Source organism: Pholcus phalangioides, unplaced genomic scaffold (assembly GCF_987345545.1).
Source record: "Pholcus phalangioides strain wild (caught in Gottingen) unplaced genomic scaffold, Ppha-v1.0 ptg000029l_1, whole genome shotgun sequence".
Lineage (NCBI taxonomy): Eukaryota > Metazoa > Arthropoda > Arachnida > Araneae > Pholcidae > Pholcus > Pholcus phalangioides.
In genome coordinates this window covers 139,218-165,401 of record NW_028301619.1, presented here as the reverse complement: position 1 = coordinate 165,401, position 26,184 = coordinate 139,218, and the positions used below count along the sequence as shown (strand labels likewise).

Sequence of the window (26,184 nt, the reverse complement as noted above, 5' to 3'; positions counted from 1 at the left end):
TTCCCTGGTTACAAATGCTACATGGGTATATTGACAGCAGTGGAGAGAGGGAAAGGGCCAATTACGTGGTCTATAGTTGTGCCATGGGTCACTTAAGTGATATGGAACAGCATCCCAGGTCACTTGAGTGATCTGTAAATGTGCTGCAGGTCACTGAAGTGATCTGAGAATGTGCTGCTTAAGTTAATTCTTACAAAATTAGGTTGGAGATCACAGGCGACATCAGATGACTCAGAGGGAAACATTTGGGTTGAGCATCTATGATCTAGTTGATCATGGTGGGAATAAAGAACTATTTGAGGATTGCTGGTGCATCGTCTTGGACCATGTAAATTTTTCTCACCAATTCATTTCTGTTGTGTTCTATCTCAGCACTGCAAGCCTAAATTTTAGGATGCCAAAATAGCGCTGTAGATTTATTAACAGGGTTGCAACCCCCAAAGCAAAATGTTTAGCACTGTTCTGTGACGAGCCTTCCTGACCGGAAATGTTCTGCGGTAAAAATCCCCATATATGTAATAGTGGTTTTTTGCACTTTTTCTTCCAAATTGTTCTGCAGTAGCGCCAATTGTTCTGCGACGTACGTCACAGATTTTGACACATTCTGCTTTGGGTGCTGCAACTAGATGCTTGGTCAGCTGGGGACCAAAATGTATGCTTGCCCCTGGCTGACCAAGCATACATTTAGACGTTTCCTTGTAATGTTGAAGGAGAGTTTAAAGGGTGAAATTTGTGCTCCCTCTGGTCCAGCATCAGACCTGCCTGATTCCCCCCTCTACTTGGGACCCTTCAGTTAGTCAATGATAATATGTTGTATATAATGTATAATATAATATAATCAATATAATTATTGTAATCAATTACAGAACGGACTATCATTTTACATGTTATATAGATAACAAATTTTAGTTATTTTTTTTCAGAAATAAAACGGCCATTCCCAATAGCGGCCACATTTTCACAGTCCTGTTAGTGGCGGTTGGGAGGTTCTACTGTATATTCTTTACACTCATATTTTATTTTTAAAAATTTATGTACATATACAATAGAATAAAAAATGTGACCCGACCCGTGCTCTCTCAATCAACTGATATTGAGGCTGCTCGTACCAAACATCTCTCAACAGACAAAATCAATCAATAAAAACCTGAATAAAAATTATCAAAAGCTAAAATTCAAGATATATCAATGTTTTCTACTTGCTATAACATAATCCTGTACCTAATTGAGAATTGAAAAATTTTGTATTAAAAGTAGCACATAAAACAAGATTTTTACAGCATAGAAATTAGATTTACTTTTTCATTTCTTCCAGGGTGTCTTCCAGCAAAGGCTTGGCATAACGGAAACCAACATAGTGTTTATGGGGTGCTACAATATAGACAATAAAACAAATTTTAATTTATTTAATTATCCACCACCTTCATTTATCATTCTTGAGCTTGGGATTGGATTACAAAAATCTAGATTACTTTACAAGCAAACAATTTTTAAATTTTTTTACAGGTGTTTTTTACCCATAGACATTGAATGCTAAATGAATTGAATCACAGAATATAGATATCAAATCCAACAACTTTTGTTATTGCCTTAGAAAGGTATTTACCTTTCAAACAATATTAGAAAACAATAGTACTGTAGTAACAACAAACTGTAGGGCTTTGAAATACAGTAGTATACAAGAAAAAAAAGCATAATTATTACCTGTATGAGGATTAATTTTATCTAGTAATTTGACCATTTTATGACCCTGGTTGTTTGTCCATGATAATATTGGAGATCCACCACCAATTTCTTTATACTTTTCTGCAACTTTTGGAGTACGTCTCTTTGCAATGAAAGGACCTAATTTTCTGTATTGAATTAAATTTACATGATATTTCTTTTAATTTTAATAGACTTACTAATGCAAATGAAATATTGTTTACAGCAGTGAGAATAGGAATTTACACAAATTCTATACATTGTGTCCACAATGACATGACCACACTGTTATTTTTTGCTGTAATAATAAAATAAAAAGACTCATAGCTTGCATAAAGTTCTCATGTTGAAAATTAGGTCATAAAGCAAATAACAATTCTAAAATTACATAAAGAAAAAGATAGCACAATTTTTTTAATAAATATATTTCATCTATTAATACAGGGTTTATGCCGTGAGGGTATCATAGGTATGCTATGGAAAATTTTAAAGGAAATTGACTAAATTATTTCTAAAGAAATCCAAACATTATTTCATTATCTCAATACGGTTTTTGTTCCAGGAATGCTGCTTCTTTTTATGACGATGGCAGTAAATTGTTTTGCCTGGGTTAGTAATTGAATCATCAAAATGGTGTTTTTCTAAAATTCCAATTTAAATGTGCCGTAGGAGTTCAAGTGTGCCATGGAATAAGAAAGGTTGAAAAACACTGCCTAGTGAATTGGCTGAACAATTCAGAAGGATTTTTCTTTGAGAAAAATTCAGGAAATAAGGATCTCAATTTGAGAAATTGTAGAGTTCCAATTCATCAAAAAGTTGTCAAAAGTAGGAAACTAGAGATGTGAGGTGAGAATATTCTCCTGGATGTAAAAATTGGAGAATAATCGAGAATATTAATTTTTCTTTTAAATAATTTAAATTTTTTTACTAATTTTGTTTATATTGTGAAATATAAATCAGTTTTCATTACCTGAAACATTTACAACAAAAACAATTTTTGGTGTAATCACCCCCAATGACAACTTATGAGAGGTTTTAAAAGTTTGGTTATAAAGATTTTAGAAACCATTAAATTAAAACATCATGAATGAATGAACGCCAGGGTCTCTGCCACCGGACTTATCCCGTTGCCGAGATCTCTTCCAGCCCAGCTTCGTGGCAGAGTCTGGAACAAAGTGAGTGTGTGCACCTAACAGTCTGAGTGAGTAGCTAGTGTTGTGTATGATATTTCAGTGCTGCCATCTATACTTTAAATTGTGAGTGAAGTGTAATGATTGAATATTTGTAACGTTGTAGGCCTGTTGCTCTCTATGGCGAGACTTTTTAACGGGGAGATCGGCTCGCATTCGCGCCTTGAAGTTGGGAACCACAGAAAACCAACTTCAGCCAACCACCACTGTGGGGTTCGAAACCCGGATCCTCGAATCAAGAGTCCGTCACTATAACCACTCGACCACCACAGCGGCAATTAAAACATCAAGAAATTATTTTAAAATTAGATAAATTTTCAGAAATAAGTTCACAACACAAAAGAAATTAACTCAAAGTTGATTGATAAAGGAAGCAATTACTATACAATCACCTTCATTCTAAGAAGATACAGAACTGTTGTTCTTTCAATGCACAGTACACTTAAATTCTGTATCACTCGCTTTTTTTTAAAGTTGCGTAATTCAGCCCTGTTGGTTTAATTTTCTTGCTTTTAAACTTTAATATTGTGGTCTACAAACTTCAATATACCCATCTTCTTGACTGGAAGAGAGACAGGGACAGAGAATATTCTCTCAAAGGACTACTATTATAAATTACTAGAGAATATTCTTATCAAAAATAATAAGTATTATTCTCAAGTTATTTATCGAGATTATTTATTATAATACATGTTATTACATATATTCTTGATAATACTATCTAGAAAGATTTTGGTAACTGAAGAATATTCTCATCAAGGAGAATATTTTCTGGAAGGACGATTATTAATGACTTCAGAATAATTCTTATTATTTTCTATAAGAATATTCCCCAGTAATTTATGAAAGTAATCCCTCCAGAGAATATTTTCAAGGATATTATATGTAACTATATTATAAATAAGAGGATAATATTCTCATCAAGAATATTTTTGAATATTCTCCTCGATGAGAATATTCTCGAGAATTTTACATCTCTATAGGAAACAATCGCCAATTGTAAGTAAAATAGCTGAAAAATTTCCAATAGGCAGGAAATAGAGGGGGGTTACTGTAAATTGCAGTAAAAATGTTAAATAAATGGCTGATAGGGTTCTAGCCTGGAATGAATCTAATTATCTTGTGATTTTTTACACCATAAAATTACTGAAGAAGGATTTGGTTCATGATGATTTTTACCAATTTTTACCTTCTCTTAAGAAAAGGTTTGCTTCTTTGAATTCTTAATTACAAAACTTGACTGTTTTTTCACTAAACAATGAAATATGTTTTTCAAAAATTTCTGAATCCAAATATCTCAGTGCACCAAGAAACATGGAACTGTTTAGTTGGCCTCAAGAGATAAAGGGCAACAACTTTATAATTGGAAGTTGGAGAAAATTTAAATTTTGTAACTTTTTTATTAATAATTTTTTTCATTTGAAGGGCATTTAAGATGATGATGAGCGACATCACTTGAAACATTTTTTATAATTTTAAAAGTTGTCTCTAAAACCAACGGTTTTGGAAATAGCCATAGGACAAAGAAAAGAGTGAATACTCTGTATATGAAATAACATAGACTAACTGACTGATTCCTCATCCACTCATAAGAGTGGACACCCTTTATATAGACAACAGAGTTGAAGCAACATGAAAAGTGGAAAAGCTAGGTAAAAAGTTGAAAAGCTAGGTAAATTTAAAAAAAATTACTTTTGCATTGGTAGTTGAATGATGTCTTCATCCAAAAACAATCGGGTCAGAAATTCTTCCACTTCATCCAGTTTACTAGGGCCACCCATGTTCATCATCAAAACACCAGTTTTAACACTCCTGAAAATCAGCAAAATACTTTGCCTGTAAATAATGCAGTACATTATCCCAACCCACCCTTAAAGGCATCTGGAATCTCTGCAAATTCTTGTCTGTATATAATGTGATTACAAATAAGGGCATGTGCAAGATTGACCTTTGCAGGGACACATCATGTTTGGGAAAGGGCGGGCACAAGGAATTTCTTACTGAGAATTTTCAGTTACTAACCTTCAAAAAACATTTTAAATTAACAGAAACTGATTAAGATAGCATATAAAGGTATTTTCTTTTAAAATTTTAGTTATTTTACAAAGATATTTAAAAATTGCATACACCTGTTTCCAAACAGAAAAAACAACTTTGGATTTTAAAAATTCAGAGGAGAAAAAGATTGTGATGCTCTAAGACTGTACAACCTATGCATCCACATTAATTGCCACTATAGGAGGGCTACTATATTTTCCTGCTTAGTACGACCTATTTTCATGGTCTCAACTCTTACTAATTTTCATAGACATTTCATTTCCTGTTTATAGCACTTTTCCGCTTACGTTTTTTGAAAAATTAAGCAGGATTCACTGTAATTTGCACAGAAAACTTACTTTTGATGCATGACATCCAGCTGGCAACACAGACAACCCAATACGCATCAGTTTATGACAAAGTAGGGGAATATAAGTTGGGGTAAGAGTTTTAGTGACTAAATTGCCTATGTTATTTTTCACATAATTATGCATGATATATACAAATATGCATGTTTATCGGGTCATTGATGGAGGTTATACGCTGAAGCAACACTGAAAAAATGTGTCTTGCACAGATAAGAATTACAATTTAAACCAGCCCTCCCACATAAATAGTTCTTTAATTAATGACTTTGATTTGGTTGTCATTCTACCTCTTGCCTATATGTTCACCATATTTTATAAAATAGGCCTACACACTGTGCATAAATGAAAAATAAGTGGTTTTTTTTCCTCCCTTCTTTTTAAAGAATAACATGTAACAAGCGTAATCTTTTTTCCAAAATAATTTCGAAAAATTCGCACTTCATCAATTTCTTTTTTTGAAGTCCACAACTTCTGTCACTTTTAGTTTACTTTTTTAGTTTACTTTCATTTACTTTTTAGCACCCCTGACAACATTAACTTGAAAATAAGTATATAATAATGAATTGATGAATGAATTACTATAATTTTTTTTTGGTGATTTATAATTAATACAGTAGAATGTTGATTATCTGAAATAATTCTGACAGGATTTGGTTTGGATAATCTAAACATTGGAGATAATTGACATCAGCTCAATATGTGTATGTTCAACTAGGTATATGTTACATACTGGAGAGAAAAAAATTAAATGTATTAAGGGGGCACTGCCGGATGATGCAGGGAGCCATAATTTTACCACCTATCATGCTTTTGAACCACCAAATAATATATTTGTCCTCACACCCGAGCTACAACCCCCCTTTTTTTCCCTTTTACAAAAAATTTTGGTTTATTCTTCAACTCATAAAAACATCCAAAATCATTGACAATTGTTGCCATGCTAGAAATAATGTTTCTCATTCATTAAATATTGAAAATCATTATCAATAAAAAATTAAGTAATGGGTTACAAGAGCACAAGAGCTGAAAAAATTACAATCACAACCTATATTAAGGTATCAAAACACAACATTAGTGTTATTATACTTGTGGCGTATGCAAATTACCATGATGTGACGTATACATCTGGCGCTGCAGTCCATACACATATAGACCGGAATCAACCTGGAGAGAGAGAAATAGATGCTCTTTACCTTACTCCGTCACTAGCCATCACATCCACGCAGGTCGTGCTGATGATCTAAATTCTTAAATTTTTATGTCAATTATGTCCTAATATTTAATTGTTTAATTGTTGAATGTTTAATTATTAACAGTTTAATAAATAGTTGTTAACCCTTTCAAGTTTGTATATTCAATATTGGAGTCATACACCACGGCACTAGAGATGGTGACCCGGGAAAAATTTTAATTCCGGTAGGTTGGTGCACGTCTTCATCGCCGTTGCTTTGCTGCATTAGTTTTCCGATGCGTTCGCTCGTTCTTGAGAATCGCCAAAGTTTAATCGTGCTAAAAATTGGTTGTGTTCTGTCACATTAATCGTGTCGTCAACAACCGTGTGCTTCCGCCCCGCCATGCTACAGTCGATTGAGACGATCGTAAGTGCATGTGTGCATTTTCATTTTGTTACTATTACTGCATAGTTCTGCCCTCTAAAATAGTATAAATATTTGTTTCTTGCACCGTGATGGCAAAAGGAAATGACGAGACTTCCGAATTGGCAAAACTGGCTTTTAGACCACCGCCCTTTTGGTGTGCGAATCCAAGCCTGTATTTTTACCGGTTGGAATCTTCGTTCGAAGTTTCTGGTATAACCAAAGACTCGACTAAATTTCAATGTCTTGTCTCCACTCTTGAGCCAGAACTTCTTGACCTGGTTAGCGATTTGTTGCAAAACTCACCTGTCGAACACATGTACGACAGTCTAAAAAATAGAATCATCACCCAGTTTACCGATTCTGAAACTCGTCGTTTACGTAAATTGCTTCAAGAATTAAATCTTGGTGATAAAAAACCTTCTATATTATTAATTAAAATCTTGCTGGAAAAAACTTCAGCGACGAAGTTTTAAAAAATTTGTGGTTGCAAAGATTACCCCACAATACGCAACAGATTTTGTCTATAAGTGATCAAGATTTATCTAAATTAGCTATTATGGCTGATAGAATAAATGAGGTATCCCCAGTCACGTGTGCTAGTGTCTCGTCCAATTCAGATATTGGGGCCCTAATCGCCAGGATTGAAGTCCTTGAAAATAAGTTATCAAGATTACAACGCTCTCGATCACGATCTCGTCCAGGAGAGCATTATAGAAATCTGTCATTTTCAGGAAAACAATTGTGTTGGTATCATTTGAATTTTGCCGTAAAAGCTAAAAAATGTGCTGGCTTGTGCCAGTTTAACAATCTCCAGAATTCGGATAAACAAAACTTGGAAAACTGAGTGGCTCATAGTTAGCGGCGACACACGATGTTAGCCCCGAACAAAGTCGCCTTTTTGCAGGCCTAGAAGTGAAAATTTGAAAAAAAAATGAGGAAAAATAGGAACACCACCGACAAAAAATAGGAAAAAAATAGGAGGGAAAAATTGTAATTCCCAAATTATCATGGCATTTAAAAATGTTGTGTCATTGAGATTCACACCTTATATATTTCAATTATAGTATTATCTATTGATATTTCAAGAAACTCAAGTTCTCTCTCTAACGAATTTAAAAAAATCAGAATGTGGGATCAAAAACAATGCAAATGGCAAACTGAACAGAAATTAATCAAACTTCTACTGTTACTTGAAAAGTCCACTTAATGATTTTGATCCCCCCCCCCATGCTTTTCAAAGAAAGAAAAAAAAATTGTCTAGGTGTCATAGAAATGTAACGCATGCATGCTTAAACCATTGCCCACAGGCCGAATGTGGCCCCAGAGTCATCTGTTGAAGCCCACATTTTCAAACCTAATTTTGTAAAAATGAACTAAGCGATACACTTCCAGATCGTTCAAGAGGCCCTGCGGCACAGTTTTAAGTCATTCAAGTGGCATCACATTTACAGATCACCACGGCACAGTTCCAGATTACTCAAGTTACCCGAGCTGCTGTTCCACTTCACTTAAGTGAGCTGTGACACATTCCTAGATCACTCGAGTGACCTGCGACACTGTTCACCAACACTTAAGTGACTCACGGCAGAGTTCTAGACCACTCCCCCTAAGTGACCCAAAGTACATTTACATGTCATTCAAGTAACCCACAGCACATTTACACGTCATTCAAGTGTCCCATGGCACATTCCCTGATCATTAAATATTTCGCAGTATATTTAAAATCACAGTGGCACAATTCCAGAGCACTCAATTGACCCATGAAACTTTTAAAGATCACTCAATAACCTGTGCGACAGTTCCACATTCTTTAAGTGTGCTGCGGCACATTCCCAGATCATTTAGGTGACCCGCAGAAAATTTACTGATCACTGCGGCACAGTTCCAGAGTACTCAACTGACCCAGGTCAGCTTAAGTGACCAGCGACACATTCAAAATCAATGAAATGGCCCACACTCTACTCAAAGTTGAACACCCTTGATGTAACACCTTTTGCAGTTACATTACATCCGAAGGATACAATGATTAGAATGGCCCGCATATGCTCATGAATGCTTTTTAAAAAAAAAAAAAATAGACATCCAGGTTGTCAATAGCATACGCATGAACCTAGTATGCCTTAACCCATTTTATCCCACTGTCCTATTTAGAGGACAGCTAAAAAATAACATGTGTAAATCAGTATTTTTTTGTTGCGAATATTTTTTCAGTTGGAACATGTAGGGGTATGTATAAGCTTCTGCCAGCGTGCGTTATGTGTCTGTTCCCCCCCCCCCTCCTCCATCTGGAAACTTTGGTTATCCCCCGCTTTAAGGGGCGCTGTTTGTATCTTCTCTTTGCAGTTGCAGAATTCCTTCTCAGTGTAGTTTGGATACGTGGCTAGGCATTTTTTATGTAAAAGTACTCTTTCCTTATCATCCTGATGGTTAATTAAAGCTTTATTGTTATTAGGTAAGTTGTAGCACATTATTTTATAACTGTCCTCTAAATAGGACAGTGGGACGATGAGCTTGCAATTGTCGCTTATTTCTCCCCTTATAGCTAAGAGTGAAAAAAACTTTTTTTTCTCCCTAGCTTTTCCCCCCTGCATAGTCATGTCTAGGCAGAGGTTCCTGAAGTTGGAGGAAGCATTGGAACTACTAAATCGTTTAGATTCAGATGAGAGTGATTTTGAAATTGATGTTGTACCGCCAGATGCCAGTGAACTAACTGATGAAGATGAAGGGGATGACAATGAAGTAAATGCTGGTGAGATTATTGTAAACGACGTTCCTGGAACTCTGGAGGTTAGAATTGGAGACAGTTTTGAGCCCGAAGCTTCCAGAAGCTCTGGTGTTTCGACAACAAAGCGCAGACGAAAAGCTAAGAAGCATCAGTCTTCTTGGGTAAAGATGAAATCACCACAATATACAAAATGGAAAACACAGGATGATTCAATTGCAAATGACTTGCTCGAGAAGATGGAAACTACATTGGGAGGAAAAACTCCATCAGAGCTATTTGAACAGTTTTATTCCAACGAAGTTTACGATCATATAGTTAAAGAAACTGTGTGATATGCAACAGATGTAAAAAACGAACACGATTTCTTGACCACAGCTGATGAAATACGTGTTTTTCTTGGAATTTTGCTTCTAACTGGTTATCATTCAAATACCTGTGAACGTGACTACTGGTCAGATGCTGAAGACCTTGGCATTACCCTGGTGAAAAATGCCATGCCACGAAACCGTTTCCAAAAGTTGAAATCTTATTTACACTTTGTGGATAATGGAACAGTGAATCAGTATCTCGAGGATAGATCTTTCAAGGTAAAACCTTTGTTTGACATGCTCAATAATAATTTTATGAAGTTTGGACACTTCTCAGCTAATCTAAGCATTGATGAAATGATAATCATGTACTATGGTAGGAATAGTCTGAAACAATTCATCCGAGGCAAGCCAATACGTTTTGGCTATAAATTCTGGGCTCTCTGTGGAAGTGAAGGATATTGTTACAACTTTTTCCTCTACTGCGGTAAAGAATCTGGTGCAGGAAAGGATACTCCACTTGGTACACGTGTTGTGATGAAACTGACAGAGAACATTCTGAATCCTTCAAGCTACACTTTATATTTTGATAATTTTTTTACCAGCATTGATCTTTTGAAAAGTCTTGGTGAACAAGGTTATCGAGCTACAGGAACCGTAAGAGAAAATCGGATAAACCATGAGTGTCCCTTAGAAGGATCTAAGTCTATGCGGAAGAAGGAAAGAGGCACGTATGATTTTGCATTTGACAAGAATTCCGAGATTTTCCTGGTGCGATGGAATGACAATAGTACTGTCACTGTTGCTACAAATTGCAGCACTTTAGAACCATGTATTGATGTGAAAAGACGAGTAAAGGGACACAAAGATAAAGTTAACGTGAAGATGCCTAATTTGATAAATTCTTACAACAAAAATATGGGTGGGGTGGATCACCACGACTGGTTGGCTGGAATATATGCCGTTAACATTCGTACACTGGACATGGCAGTGGTAAATGCATGGATAATCCACAAAGCTCTCAACAAAAGCGACGCCCTAAACTTGAAGGAGTTCCGACGAGCAATAACAATGGTATATCTAAAAAAGTCTGTAAGCAGAACAAGAGGTAGACCCAGGATCTCTTCTGTACCTCCAAGTGCAAAAGAAGACATCTACAAAGATGGTGTAGGCCATTTTCTACTGAAGAGGGAAAAACAGCGCCGTTGTCAAAGAGAGGGCTGCAAAGCAAAACCCAAAACTTACTGTGGGAAATGTGATAAAACCATTTGTCAGGCTTGCTTTGGGCCTTTCCACCAAGTTTAGTGTCATATTCAACTGAAAATTGAACTCTAATGTAAATAATGAAGTATTATTCGGATACCGTGAAAATTTTTAGTCGGAAATTGCTTTCCCCAATGAAGAGAGCACTAAAACCTGTAAGTGCAAATTTTATCCCCTTTATCCCAGTGTCCTATTTAGAGGACGGGTCAGATTTCATGTATAAAAAATTAAAAAAAATTCAAATTTTGTATATTTAGTCTATTTAGGTTTGATATACCTCAGAAAATACAATTATTCTCAAATTTGAGCAAAATAAATAAATTGGGATAAAACGGGTTAAGCATGCTAACCCATGACCCTCGGAGTCATCTCACGTGGCCCAGGACGAATAACAAAACCACACAAGTGGCCCATGAACGATCATCAAATCATTTAAGTGGGACACATCATTTCCAGATTACTTCAGTGGCTTGCTGTACATTGGGCAATAATCACCTTGCCCCCCCCCCCCAGACTTCCAAGTCAATCTCCGCCTATGCTTGAGCGACCTGCAGCAAACCCCCAGTTCACTTAAGTGGCATGTAGTTCAGTTGCAAATTACTGTAAGTGACTGGAGGCACATTTACAGATAATTTGAGTGGCACACTTCAAGATCACTTGAGTGGCTCGCAGCACACAGATCACTTAATGGTCTGCGATACATTACTACTTTAAGCGGCTCAATGCATTTTTTATAGATTATTTTAGTGGCGCTCTTGACACTTTTCCAGGCCACTCAAGTGGTCCGCTGCGCACTTTCAGGTCATCTCCAAGTGACTTGCGGCACATTTCCAGATGACTCAAATGGCTTGCGGCACACTTTCAGACCACCTGAACGACTCGCGGTACATTTCAACTTAACTCAACCTTTTGAAGAGTGCGGGGCTAGATCCAGTTTGGTTTGCGCACCGCAAAAAGCCTACTCCTAGGAAAACCCGGCTTTTGGGATGAACGCTTGTTACGGGATCCCGGGAGAGAGAAACCTATACTTAAAAACCTAACCTTTTTTTTCTCTCTCATGGAATACCTCTTGTGTGTGTACAGAACCTGCCCCCTCCCCACTTTTTTTTTTGCCTTCTTAAAAAAAAAAAGCGGGGACTTTAAATTTTACGGCAACCAAACTCCGAAACGGATTCGCTTTCCCCACTGGACGCACTTTGACTAAGGCGAGGGCAGGGCCGTCATTTCAACTTTTTCGGTGGGGGGGGGGGGGGCAAAGAGCATGTACTAAAGGTACGCATATATATATATATACATATTTGTATGTATATATATATATATATATATATACCATTTGTAGTGTATTTTCAAAAGTCGCCCCCCCCCCAAATGACGGGCCTGGGCGCAGGGGCAAAAAGATACGCTTGTCGTTGTCCCCCTACTTCAGTGGAACTGAATTTTTTTTTTCTCTTCTTTTTCAGTAGCGAGTGATGTGAATAAAACACATCAAAAAGGGAGGGAAAGCAGTGACATTTTGCGGTTTCCAGAAATTTCGTAGTGAGATATTGGCTGTAAGCAAAAGAAGGGAGGGATAAAATAGGAATAGTAGGAGAGAACTGGGGGTAAAAAAGGACGACTGCGGCGAAAGTAGGAAAATAGGAGGACATTTCTAAAAAATAGGAAAAGTAGGAAAAATAGTAGCGCTGCGAGTTCTGTTTTTGTTCGTGATCGCATTACAGGGACTAGTTTTCTTGTTGATACTGGTGCTGTAATATCAGTTTTGCCCTATTTTGGTCTTGAAAAGCCAGCTCATGATTTTGCACTTTTTGCTGCAAATGGCAGCAAAATTTCAACGTTTGGGATAAAAATCATGACTGCTGACATTGGCTTGCGACGTAAATTTTCTTGGCCTTTTGTTTTGGCTTCCATAAATCGAGCAATTTTAGGCGCAGATTTTCTAAAAAATTTCAAAATTCTTGTTGATTTAAATAAAACCCGTTTAATTGACAGCACTACGACATGTAGCGTGGCTGGGGGGATTTCATTTTGTTCTACAATTGGAATAACAACAGTGTCTAATGATGTTGATTTTCATGGACTTTAGTCAAAATTTCCCGATATCATTCAACCATCACTTAAGTATGGAACTGTTTCTCATGATGTAGTTCATCATATTAAAACTCACGGTCCTCCTACTTATTGTAAACCAAGACGTCTCTCGCCTGAGAAATTAAAAATCGCTCAAAAACAATTTGACCTAATGATTGCAGAAGGCATATGTCGCCCTTCTAAGAGCCCGTGGGCTAGTCCATTACACATGGTTTCCAAACGCTCTGGTGATTGGCGGCCATGTGGGGATTATCACAGGTTGAATAGTGTCACTTTGCCTGATCGTTATCCGGTCCCACACATTCAGGACTTCACGTATGATCTTCATGGCAAAAAAAAATTTTCTACCATCGATCTGGTCAGGGCTTACAATCAAATTCCTATTCATCCTGATGATGTACCAAAAACTGCAATCATCACGCCATTTGGTCTTTTTGAATTTACAACTATGACCCAAAGCAGAATGTTTAGTACTGTTCTGCGACGAGCCCTCGGCTGACTGGAAATGTTCTGCGGTAAAAATCCCCATACATGTAATAGTGTTTTTTGCACTTTTTCTTAAAATTCTTCCAAATTGTTCTGCAGTAGTGGTAATTGTTCTGCGACGTATGTCGCAGATTTCAGCACATTCTGCTTTGGGGCAACTATGACATTTAGACTGCGTAATGCTGGTCAAACGCTTCAAAGATTTATTCATCAGGTTTTGAGAGGTCTTGATTTTTGCCATAGTTATATCAATGATATTTTAGTTTCTTCTAAAGATGAGGATGAATATATTGAACACCTAAAAATATTATTTCAGCGTTTATCTGATTATGATGTTGTCATAAATGCTAATAAGTGTGTTTTCAGAAAATTAGAAGTCCAGTTTCTTGAATATTTGGTATCAGCAGATGGAATTAAACCACTTCCGGGGGGGGGGGGGGGGAAAGGTTTTAATTATACAAAATTTTCCTAAGCCTTGCACTATTTTAGAGCTAAGACTTTTTTGGCAACTGTCAATTTTTATCGCAGATTCATTCCGAATGCTGCTTCATCTCAAGCTCTTTCGAATAATTATTTAAAAGGTGTAAAAAAAGGTGACAAAATTCCAATACACTGGACAACTGAAACTTCCGAAGCTTTTGAGATATGTATAACTGAAATTGCACGGGCAGCATTGTTGGCTCACCCTGTACCTTCAGCTCCGTTAACACTTAACGTTGACGCTTCCTCTATTGCATTGGGTGGTGCTTTGCACCAATTTGTCGAAAATTCTTGGCAACCCCTCGGTTTCTTTTCATGGAAACTCACACCAACAGTGTGTCGTTATAGCGCTTATGACAGGGAACTCCTTGCTGCCTATGCTTCAGTTCGATATTTTCAGTACATGCTTGAAGGCCGGGTCATTCTCAATTCTGACTGACCATCACCCTCTTACTCATGCATTCCGTCAGAAGCTGGAGAAATGTTCTCAAAGACAATCCCATCAGCTTGACTTCATCAGCTAATTGACGACTGATATACATCATGTTTCAGGACTGAAAAATATAGTTGCCGATGCACTGTCTTGCATCGAGACTATTGAATGTCCTAATTCTATCGATTATTCTCAATTGGCTGTAGCTCAGCGAGATGACCAAGAGTTATCTCACTTGATTTAGTCTAATACCACTGGACTTGCAGTGCAGAAATTGTGTCTTCCTGATTCGAAAGTTTCTGTATACTGTGATGTATCCACAGGAAGAATACGACCATATATACCACCTGCATTTCGCAAGAATGTGTTCCTGCTAATACATGGATTATCCCATCCAGGAATTCGGTCAACAGTGCGTCTGATCAAGGACAGATTTATCTGGCCTTCCCTTGCTCGAGATTGTGCTCAGTGGTGTAAAAGTTGTCTTTCCTGTCAAAAGTCTAAGATACACCATCATTCGTCCAGTGCATTAAGTGATTTTTCAGTACCCAGTGCGCGTTTTTCCCATGTGCATGCAAATTTTGTTAGTCCATTACCTTTCTCACAGGGATACCGATACTGCTTGACTCTGATCAACAGATTCTCTCGATGGCCTGAGGCTATTCCGTTGCCTGACATTGAAGCGTCGACAGTGGCAAAAGTATTCATATCCAGATGGATATCCAGGTTTGGTGTGCCGTCTCGCATAACCACCGATCAAGGTGCTCAGTTTGAAAGATGTCTCTTTCGATCCCTCGCCTATTTCCTTGGCGTTGAGCGGATTCATACTACAGCATACCACCCTCAGTCAAATGGGATGGTCGAGCGGTATCACCAAAAACTAAAGTCTGCAATACGATGCCATCCCTCGTCGTCTTGAACACAGTGCTTGCCATTTGTCCTCCTAGGTATTCGAGCTGCCATAAAAGAGGATATCAGACTCAGTTCAGCGGAGATGCTGTACAGAACAACTTTGAAGCTGCCCGGCGAGTTCGTCGATCCTTCACAACCCACCTGCAATTCCGCAGCCGCATTCACAGAGAACCTGAGGGAGTTCATGAGTAAACTCCATCCTGCTCCTGTGGCTCGTCATGGTTCCATACAGTGTTCGTGCACAAAGATCTTGCTACCTGCAGTCACGTCTTTCTGAGACGTGACTCTGTTCGACCGCCGCTACAGTGTCCTTATGATGGCCCATATGCTGTCCTGAAACAACATCCAAAATTCTTCACGATACTCATTGGCACTTGGAAGTCTACAGTATCGCTGGACCGGCTGAAGCCTGCATATTTGGAACATTCGTCCGAAGATCCAGAACTATCTAAATCAAGTGTTCAGCACGAACCGTCCGGAATGACTTTACGTTCTGGCAAAAAGGTGACATTCAAAGTCTAGGACTACATTTCCTCGTCCACCGGTGGGGGTATCCTGTGGCATATGCAAATTACCGTGCTGTGACGTATACATCTGGCGCTGCAGTCCATACACATATAGACCGGAATCAACCTGGAGAGAAATAGCTGCTCTTTACCTTACTCCGTCACTAGCCATCACATCCACGCGGGTCGTGCTGATGATCTAAATTCTTAAATTTTTATGTCAATTATGTCCTAATATTTAATTGTTCAATGTTTAATTACACTAGTCTGCATTTTTAAACTTTTCGTCAGATGATTTCTTAAAAGTCAGTGTTCCTGAATCAATTTTTGATGCTGATTCCAGAAATGACTTCCATTTTTGTCTATCACGTCAGGTTTTTACAAAAAATAAGAAGTCATGTTTTCAATATTTTAACTAATGTAATCAAAAATCAATCACCATTTCATACAAAGTATCTGGTTACACACTTTAAAAATACTGTAAAGAACTGTCCTAATAATTTCATGACTATTCTTTAATAAAACGAAAAGCAAACAGTGTTCCATTTAACAAACTTTCTCCTTTTTGACTTTCTTGCAGATCCTCCGTCAATTCTGTCCCTCTTCAACATCCAACAATAAGCGAGATTTTTTGGGAGTCTACGAGCGATTCGTGCAGGATATATTCAGTCACAGGAACAAACATTTCTCCGCTCTGGCCAAACTCTCACAATCCAATGCTTTTGCTTTGCCCGACTGTTCCATTCACATAGAAAGCAAGGCATTTTTGTGTACCCAGCTTGTCCTAATAGTATTCCTATAAGTTTGAAGTTACCACAGACGAGCCATTTGTGTAACGCATACTGAAAATTTCTTAACAGTTCCTTCATGTTCTTGAATGTTTCTTTCATTTGAAATAAATGGACCACAGTAATAGACCCATATACATTCCCATTAGGCAGTAACACGCCTTTGAGACTACTATCGGAGGAGTCATGTACAATGCCATAGAAGTGCATCAACTTGTTTATGTTGTTGCAGTAAACCAATGAATCTTTCTTTGAGAATAAAGGAAGTAGTTCGTTTTCTCTGTGTGTGTACCAAGAAAAATGTGTTCCTGGTGCCAGAAGATTCTTGCTTTTAAGCCGGGAGCCAAGTAATTCTACAGATTCCTTAGGCACATACTAGATCATTAAGTTCACTCTGGGAGAACCGTTGTGAATTAAAGTCATCTTCAGGCTCATAGACATCATCACTTATCATTTTTTGAGATTGCAGCATGTTCACAATCAACATCGTCTGCCACGTTTTGTAAAGCAGCTGAAGGAACAGGGGCAAGCACTTCTTGTCCATTTGGAACTGGTCTAATGGCTGAAGGAATGCTTGGATACACAATTTTGTTCTTATTTTTTACATTGCACCCCTGTACATTACTTAAGCAGAAGTAATAGTCATTAAAATGGTCTTTAGGCTCCCTCCACACCATAGGAATTGCAAACGGCATGCACGTTTTCTTTCCTTTTGTCCATAACCTTAACTTTTCAACACAATAGCGGCAAACTTTCTTTGGCGCCCATGCCTTATCCTGATCACCTAGTTTGATTTGAAAATAAGCATAGTAAGCTCAGGGCTATCTTAAGAACATTATGGGCCCCCTGGCCAAGTGATTTTTCTGAGGCCCCACCTTAGAAATTCTCGAAAAATTTAACTACTCATCTTTCTGAGGCCTCTCTTCTCGTGAGGCCCCCGGGCCATGCCTGGGTGGGCCCATGCATTAAGACGGCACTGAGTAGGCTTTCTTCACAAAGTCTGTTATATCCGCGTTCTTTGCTTAAGCACTACAAAATTTCTGCAAATGTAACAGAAAACATTAGGATTGTTCACACACTTGCGTGAGGACCGTATTCACCGACATGGTTTAAACTGTAGTCACAATTTTAGGATAAGAGATCAATATAGATTGGTTAAAAACCTGAATTTAACCAATCCGTGTCGATCTCTTATCCAAAAATTGTGACTACAGTTTAAACCATGTCCGTGAATACAGCCCTTCTTCAAAATCAACTCAGGTCGAATGCGAATGAACTGTACATGATAGAAAAAAAATAAGAACAGTTCTGTAATCAGCATAAAAAAGTGAGCTAAGGACAGTTATTAGTTTTCAATCATCTGATATCATGCAGACTGGTGTTATTAATAGTTTAATAAATAGTTGTTAACACTTTCAAGTTCGTATATTCAATATTGGAGTCATACACCGCACCACTAGATACTCAAGTGATAGATACTCTCCACTAGATACTCTCTCTAGATACTCATCTTTGTCGAGTGTCAGTTCGGATAATTGACATTCACGATATTTGTTTGGATAATCAATGTTCTACTGTAGAGTGGAACCTTAATCCATAACGAACACCTCCCATTAACAAACACTTTTTAAAGTTATGTCCACAGACTTCAATGTATTTTACTAACCATTAAGGAATACACTCCCAGTTAGCAGACAAAATTTTCTGTCCCAAGGATAAATACAAATACAACGCCACAACAGGCAAAATGCCCAACGAGGTGGCTGAGAAAAAGATGCCCATAAAAATATGGATGTCATATATGTAAAAATACAGTAACCCAATTAAAAATGCAATTAACAAAAATTATAAACAATATACAGTCGGCCCCCATATTCGCGGGGGTTACGTTCTGGGGGTGACCGCGAATACGGAAATCCGCGAATAACCGAAACCATAGTTTCTCTTGTATATCTCGTTTATTGAAGATCATGAGAAAGGGCAGAGTGACGCAGAGGTAGAAGGGAATGTAAAAGAGGGTGCAATGATTGATGGCGATGTTTTTTGAAAGAACATTGTGATTTATGTTTGCCGTTTTTTCTTGTTCACATCATCAAGTATGTTGACAAGGCTTCTTCTACTAATTTTTCTGCATGTGAAAAACGTAAAATAGAGGGATTTATGTTATGAAAATAATCTATTGCTGATATGAGCTTGCGAAACTTTTCCGCTATGTTACTTTTGGTGAAAACTTGACTTCTACATCTTGATCTTCTTCATCAAACACCAACTCTGGCCATATCACTATATTGCAATTTACTGCCATTAGTGAGATGGGTTGGAAGCAAAGGCGCTGTCTATCGGTGGTCGGCTTAAGTTCGTTAGGGAAAATATCTTATCTTATATCCTCCCTTGGGTTCGAACCCGGGACCCTGACAACAACCTTCACGATGGTAGACGAGCATCTTACCACCATGCCACTCGGGCAGATCTTCTTCATCTGGTACCGCTTCAGTTTCAGAACCAGTCAGCTGCATTAATTCCTCCTCTGTCAATCCAGCATCAAAAGAAATTTCAATAGCATGTATTTACTAAAGGTAACTCCCGACTTCCAGAACAAAACACTGTTTTAACCAATTCAGGAAAAGTGTTTTCATAGTCCAAGTCTTTTTATTGTTCGTCCAAAATACTGGTAGCTTTGGCTTATCTTTCCCTTCAATTCTCACGGATTCGTAGATTTGAAAATTATGGTGGGCTTTATCATGCTACCTATATATGCATTTGCGCCGAACTATCTCTACTTCCCTTAAAAAACCAGGAGCTCGCTTTTCTTTTCTTGCTTAACTTTTCGGCATTTTCTTCGAAAATAGTGTAGTTTCGTCAACGTTAAACACCTGCTAAAGCGCATAACCCTTCTCTTCAATAATTTTCTACAAAGTCTTTGGAAATTTTCTAGCTGCCTCCTGGTCGGCAGAAGCTTGATTGCTGGTAATTTTTACATTGCGTGATCCGAATCGTTTCTTAAACCTATGGAACCAACCTTTACTTGCATAAAATTCAGATGAAATGGACGTTTCACCAGCCCTTTCCTTACGGAAGAGTAACATTTTTCGCCTTTTGTGTTAAAATATTACAATCAATTGGAATATCTTTTTGTATCAGTCTTGTACCCACAAAAAACAGCATTTTCTGTACGAGAAACATGTGGATATTGTAGGCGCTGCAAAGTTTTGACTGGCATGGGTGCAGCTACAGCTACGCTGAAGGAATTTCAGATTCCTTTTTCCTGATATATCCCACCGTAGATTCGTTGATTCGGTAATAGCAGACCACAGCAGGTATTGACTTCCTTTCGCCAAGCATAGTCAATATATTCAATTTTTCTTGTCAAGTTTTCACTTTTATTTACCTTTTCAAAGCATTATCAGTAGCACTAAGAGAATGAGCCATCCTAAACAAGCACAACTCAAATTTTGTAAACAAAACACGTGAATGACGATTGCTGAGTTGTGAAAAAAAAATTTCAATAAAGGAAGAAAAAAACCGCGAATACGGGGAGCTGACTGTATACACATGATAAAATATTATACAATGCCCATAAAGAATACTTAAGAATACTATACTTATTCAAAAAATGAAGTCTCTCTTCATAACTCAAGCTCTGTGTGCCAATAAGGACACACATAGCTCTTCTCTGCACCCCTTCAACCAAGTCTATGTCCCTCGGTAGGTATGGTCTCCAAAACCCTACAGCATACTCCAGTCCAGGACAAAGTAAGCCTCGAAAAAGCGGAAGAATGACTTTAGGAGACCGCGAAGAGACCTTTTTGAAAATGAAACCGAGCATTCTATTTGCTTTTTTGACCACCGCTGAACAATGTTCAGAAAATCTAAGCCGCTCGTCAATAAGAATTCCCAAATCGGTGACCCTAGTTGCATTCGGGATAGTGACACCATTCAACTCATACCAGAAACGTGGGTTGCTCGAACCAAAATGAGCAACCACGCACTTGCCAAAGCTAAGCGCCATGCTCCATTCATTTGCCCATTCTGCGATCCTGTTCTAAAGTTGTTCTGGAGCAACTCCCTATCGCATTGATTCCCGATTACCCCCATTAGTTTCAAATCATCTGCGAATTTGATAGTAATCCCATCGATACCCTGATCGAGTTTATCGATAAAAAGTGAAAAAAAGTATGGGGCCAAGGACACTTCCTTGAGGAACTCCACTTGTGACGCCTGATGGATATCCATTATCGAGAGGTTTCACTGTATTTGAAAATTTTAAAGTGGAAAGAATCTTTTTTGAAATTACTCAATTACATAAACTTAGTCACTGACAAGATTTGTTTCTGCAATAATGACTACATATCGGTTAATGCATAAGTGTAAAAAAAATTAAAAGTTTTACGAGTTCTATTAATATACATACTTTGAGTAATGCATATGATACAGAGCGCTTGGACTCCACGGAATCAGTAGTGGAATTCTTCTTAACATCATGAGAACAATTACGTGAAGCTGATAACTATAATATAATCATGAAAAACATTTATACAAGAAGTTTTGCAATTAGATATATATGATGTAATGCCTACATCTAGATATTATAGTCATCATGAAATTTAAAAAATACTTTATAATAACTACACAACAGCATGCACAAAAAGGATAAGATTTAAGAATAAGGATCAGGTCTATTTATTTGAGTAGGAGCTACACGCTCCTACTAGGAACTACACACATATTATATAATGAACATTCACTACTTTAGTGGTTCTCAACCAGTGCTTTGTGGAGCCCTTGGGCCCCAAAGCAGAATATGCCAAAATCTGTGACGTACGTCACAAAACAATCAGTGCTACTGCAGAACAATCTGGAAGAAATTTAAGAAAAGTTTAGTGTAGAAACACCATTATGGGAATTTTTACTGTCAGAACATTTCCAGTCAGCCGAGGGTTCGTTGCAGAACAATGCAAAACATTCTGCTTTGGGGCCCTTGGGGATCCATGTACTTTTTAGTCAGTAAATTTGATAAATAAAGTAAAAAAGAGGCTTATGGGAAAATTAAGTGAAAATTTAATGAAATTACATGCTAAAAACGGCCCCATGCGACAAAAAAAAAGGGGAATCACTGCACTACTTAATCACTTACGTTGGGACAGATTTTAGAGCACTTGACGACTTAAAATTTAGTAACCTACTTAATCAACTCATGTAAACAGACATTTAGGGGAATTAGTAATCTTTCCAGCAGGTTTAAATTTATTGAGCTGGAGAGATCATGTAAAAGGTCTTCCACATGATAATATTCTCCATTGGATATTGACCGGGAACTCAAGGCTAAAACCCGAGCCGGTGGCCTCATGTTTGCTGAAGGAACTAGAAGTTTTTAGATTGAAATACAGTGTTCAATTAGATTAATTGCCTCATGTGGCATTCATTACAATGATTTGGTGCAATCCTAAAACATTCGTAATCCTGTAGTCGATCTCGCATCCAATCAACGTGTAATTAATTTATTGCACTTTGCTAATTTTTAAATTCATCGAAGCCATCGGTTTTTGTCACAAATACCGTATATACTCGTGTATAAGCCGAGTTTTTTTGTGGAAAAATTTGTTCTCCAAGTGGGGGGGGGGATCGGCTTATACTCAGGTCAGTTTTTGATGAGAAAATATCGACCCCGCAATCAGTAGTCATTTTTGTAGCAGCGTTCGAGAAACCAGCATTACTGGTATGGTTGATCTGGAGGCAGTATTGGTATGGGATATATTCAAACTCCACAGAACCGACAATGTCAAAGCCGAGGCAAAGAAATAAAAAACATCATTGGTTGGTGGTGGCTAACGTTGATTGTACAGCCTTTAGGCTTGTTGATGTCACATCAAGAGGCCTAAAGACTGCCGCTGTGGTGGTCGAGTGGTCATAATGACGGACTCGCGTCGCGGGGACCCGGGTTCGAGCCCCACCGTCGCACAGTGGTGGTCGGCTGAAGTTGGTTTTCTGTGGTTCCCAACTTTGAGACGCAAATGCGAGCCGATCTCCCCGTTAAAAAGTCTCGCCACAGAGAGCAACAGTCCTACAAACAGTACAAATATTCAGTCACTACACATCACTCACTTCACTTCTGAGATATAGATGGCAGCACTGAAAAATCATACACAACACTAGATACACACTCAGACTGTTAGGTACACACACACTTACACTTCCGGCACAACTCACTAGGTAGTAAATTGCCTATGGCGATAGACCTGAGTTGTGCTCGGTTTGAAAAAAAAAAAAAAAGGGCCTAAAGGCTGTACATTCAACGTTATCAACAAGCCTCTCAAAGACTATTTGAGGAATTTGTAGATCGAGTGGATCAGTTCCGACGGTGCAGAAACTACAAAAAGTGGTGACTTGAAGAAACCTGACATTGGTCTTGTGGCAATGGGTACATGAGGCGTGGAATTCTGTTTCTACCAAAATTGTCATCCGATATTTGAAAAAGTGTTGCATCAGCAATGCGATGGACGGAACTAAAAATGATATCCTCTTTTAAAGTGACAATGGTGATGGCAGTCCAGATGAGAATAAAAACGAAGATGCCGCACCCCCTATGATGATCTGATGGATTACCATGAGCTTGGAGACTCAGAAGAAACTTATTAAAACGTTTGGAACAGGTGCTGTATAATCCAGACCGCCAAATCCAATATAATCCAGATCACCAACGCCGGCGCTCTCAGTTATGCCGATCGGGCTCTCAATTGCTTTGCCGGGTTGTCATTGTTCTAGATTGTTCCTTGGTAGCTTCCATTACCCATCCATTATAGATGGCGCTTAAAGCGCGGGCGATTCAAACGGATAACAGCGTTTTTTCCCTTTGTGCAGTAGCGTCGTTGTCTTGGATTATTCCCGATGCGATTACCTTTCGTTAGTTGTTTTTAGTGTGTCTTTTCAAATGTTTGAATAGTCATTTAGTGTTTTTCGTTCCGAGTGTTAGGATTACATTTTTGTCGACCGGAAGGGCTGTATCCTTTTTATTTATTTTTCTTATTAATATTCGTTATTTTATTTAATTTCCGTTATTTATTTAAAAGAATCTGGATACCCGGAAATAGTCCGGGTTTTAAATTTTATTTAAACCTAAAATATGCATGACCGTTGTTTATTTTAAATAAATCTGGATACCCAGAAATAGTCCGGGTTTTAATTTTTTTATACGTAGAATATGCTTATTTTTACAACATGCATGACCGTTGTTTATTTAAATATACTATTATATTTCATTTGTGTTTCATGATATTTTTCATATTTGAATGGGTTTTTATTATTGTTTTCCATGCTGGCGATTTTTTTTTTCGGCGTCCGCAGTGTCTAACGGTCTTGGCGACTTTTGGTCGGGTCGTCGGACATGTTTGGCGCCGAAAAAAAAAAGTCGCCAGAAATCGCCAATCTCTGGATTATACAGCACCTGTTCCTTTTCTGAAATGCACGGATTTTTTGGGGTCGGCTTATACACGGGTTTTCAATTTATTGCGGTTTTGGTGGTTCTGAAGTGGTGGGGTCGGCTTATACACGAGTATATACGGTAATAATTTTTACAATTATTACCGTACATTACATTATATTACTTTTTGGATGAAAATATAAGAATTTTTTTTTCTGAAAAGCACGGATTTTTTGGGGTCGGCTTATACACGGGTTTTCAATTTATTGCGGTTTTGGTGGTTCTGAAGTGTCGGCTTATACACGAGTATATACGGTAATAATTTTTACAATTTACATGATTGCTTTTATTTTATACACTTGTTTTAATTATATAATACATATTTTGTTTGTATTATATGATATTGAAGTTTTATTTTATCAGTTAAATCATAAAAAAACTAGTCTTTTAATCAAATTTTAACATGTGAAATATAAAATAAATTTATTTCATGAGATAATAATCTTTACGGTACATACACATACTTAAAAATTTGATTTTCATGACAGGAAAAATCTAGGGGAAAAAATCAAACTATATCCGATTCCGAAAATTCATTCACACGCAGGATGCCAAGTGGTCCATAAAAATTAAAAACAAAAACAAAACCAAGATGAGGGTGGCTTTATATCCGCTAGCACCAAAAATTTCTTTGGATGTGTGTGTTCCCTGCAGCATTGCCTGACTATATTTCTCAAGAAAACAAACGGGAATTTAGGAATCCCAAATACGGGAAACCACCAAGCACAACTGCCAATTATGACTGGAATCACTGAAAAATTTCCCAATGAAAAGAAGCAAAATGCAATATATTGAGATGTAATTCATGGGAGGGAACCTTTTTTCACATGACAAATACTGACACTCTGATCCATTAGGAAGCATATGTGAGATGACGGCATCCCATCCTCGTCGCCAACGTCTTGAGTCTGTCTCATTGTCCATATATTTGTTGTTATTCTTTGTTTCCAAATCCAAATATCCCAAGTAGTCGCCTGACGTCAAATATGACGTGATAATTTGGTCATTTTCTGTAAATGACGTCAATGAGAAAAAAAAACACGTCATTTCAAAGCCTTTTAATGACCATGAACAATGAAGGTCATGAAATGACGTGATATTTCATGACCTTCTTTAAATAACTCGTCATTTCATGACGTTCATGAACAATCGAGGTCATGAAATGACGTGTCGGTAAATAGCGTAAATGTATTTAAATCATAAACATCACGAATTTCGTGCCCATTGGGAAAACCGTCAACCGCAAAGAATGCGCGCTCTTTTTCTGTGCTGCAGTGAATGTTGATGATAGTCTTTGTTTTACATGGTGTTAAAATTTTTGTCTTATGTATATGTTCTGGATCTTTTTGTAATCCTACAACGTTACTTATATCAACGAATTGTTTTCTTTTTTTTTTGTTGTTGTTTTTATTCAATTTATGCTAACGATGGCCTTTTATAGTTGCGTGCCTTGAAAAAGTGAAGATTTTGAGCCTGAGCACGAAGGACCAAGTTGTTTTCAAGAGGTTTTTTCATTTCATGAGTCACAACAGTCAATTTCTATCAAAGTAAAATGTTATGCATGTTCTGCTTTTTTGTTAGAATTCTGTCTGGTTTTTTTTTTTCGAAAATTATTTGCGTATTTATCTTTGATTGCTTTTCAGTAGAAAAATGTTTTGCGTTGCAGAGGAGGCAATCGATTCTGGGAATGGTCCAGTTCAAGGGCGTAGCGAGGGGGGGGGGACTTGGGGGTCTGGTCCCCCCCCCCCCCGAAATGTGAGAAAATGACCGAAAAAAGGTTAAAAGATGGCCAAATCCATTGTTTTGTCAGTTTGGTCCCCC

General features: G+C 37.7%; 1 protein-coding gene across 3 annotated transcripts in view; it reads right to left on the bottom strand.

The window, feature by feature from the left end:
- FeCH (ferrochelatase, mitochondrial) overlaps window positions 1-24,958 on the bottom strand; it is a 30,967-nt gene extending 6,009 nt beyond the window's left edge. Inside the window, exons 1-5 of one of the 3 annotated variants that reach the window (XM_089252559.1) lie at window positions 24,822-24,958; window positions 21,298-21,393; window positions 4,587-4,706; window positions 1,705-1,853; window positions 1,299-1,371 (exon numbers count right to left, since the gene is read on the bottom strand). In XM_089252559.1, the coding sequence (XP_089108685.1) occupies window positions 1,299-1,371; window positions 1,705-1,853; window positions 4,587-4,706; window positions 21,298-21,368 (413 nt within the window). In that variant the 5' untranslated portion in view covers window positions 21,369-21,393; window positions 24,822-24,958. The remainder of the gene's footprint in view (window positions 1-1,298; window positions 1,372-1,704; window positions 1,854-4,586; window positions 4,707-21,297; window positions 21,394-24,821) is intronic. The other 2 variants (XM_089252557.1, XM_089252560.1) reach the window with 2 other exon arrangements.
- Window positions 24,959-26,184: the final 1,226 nt, after the last annotated feature.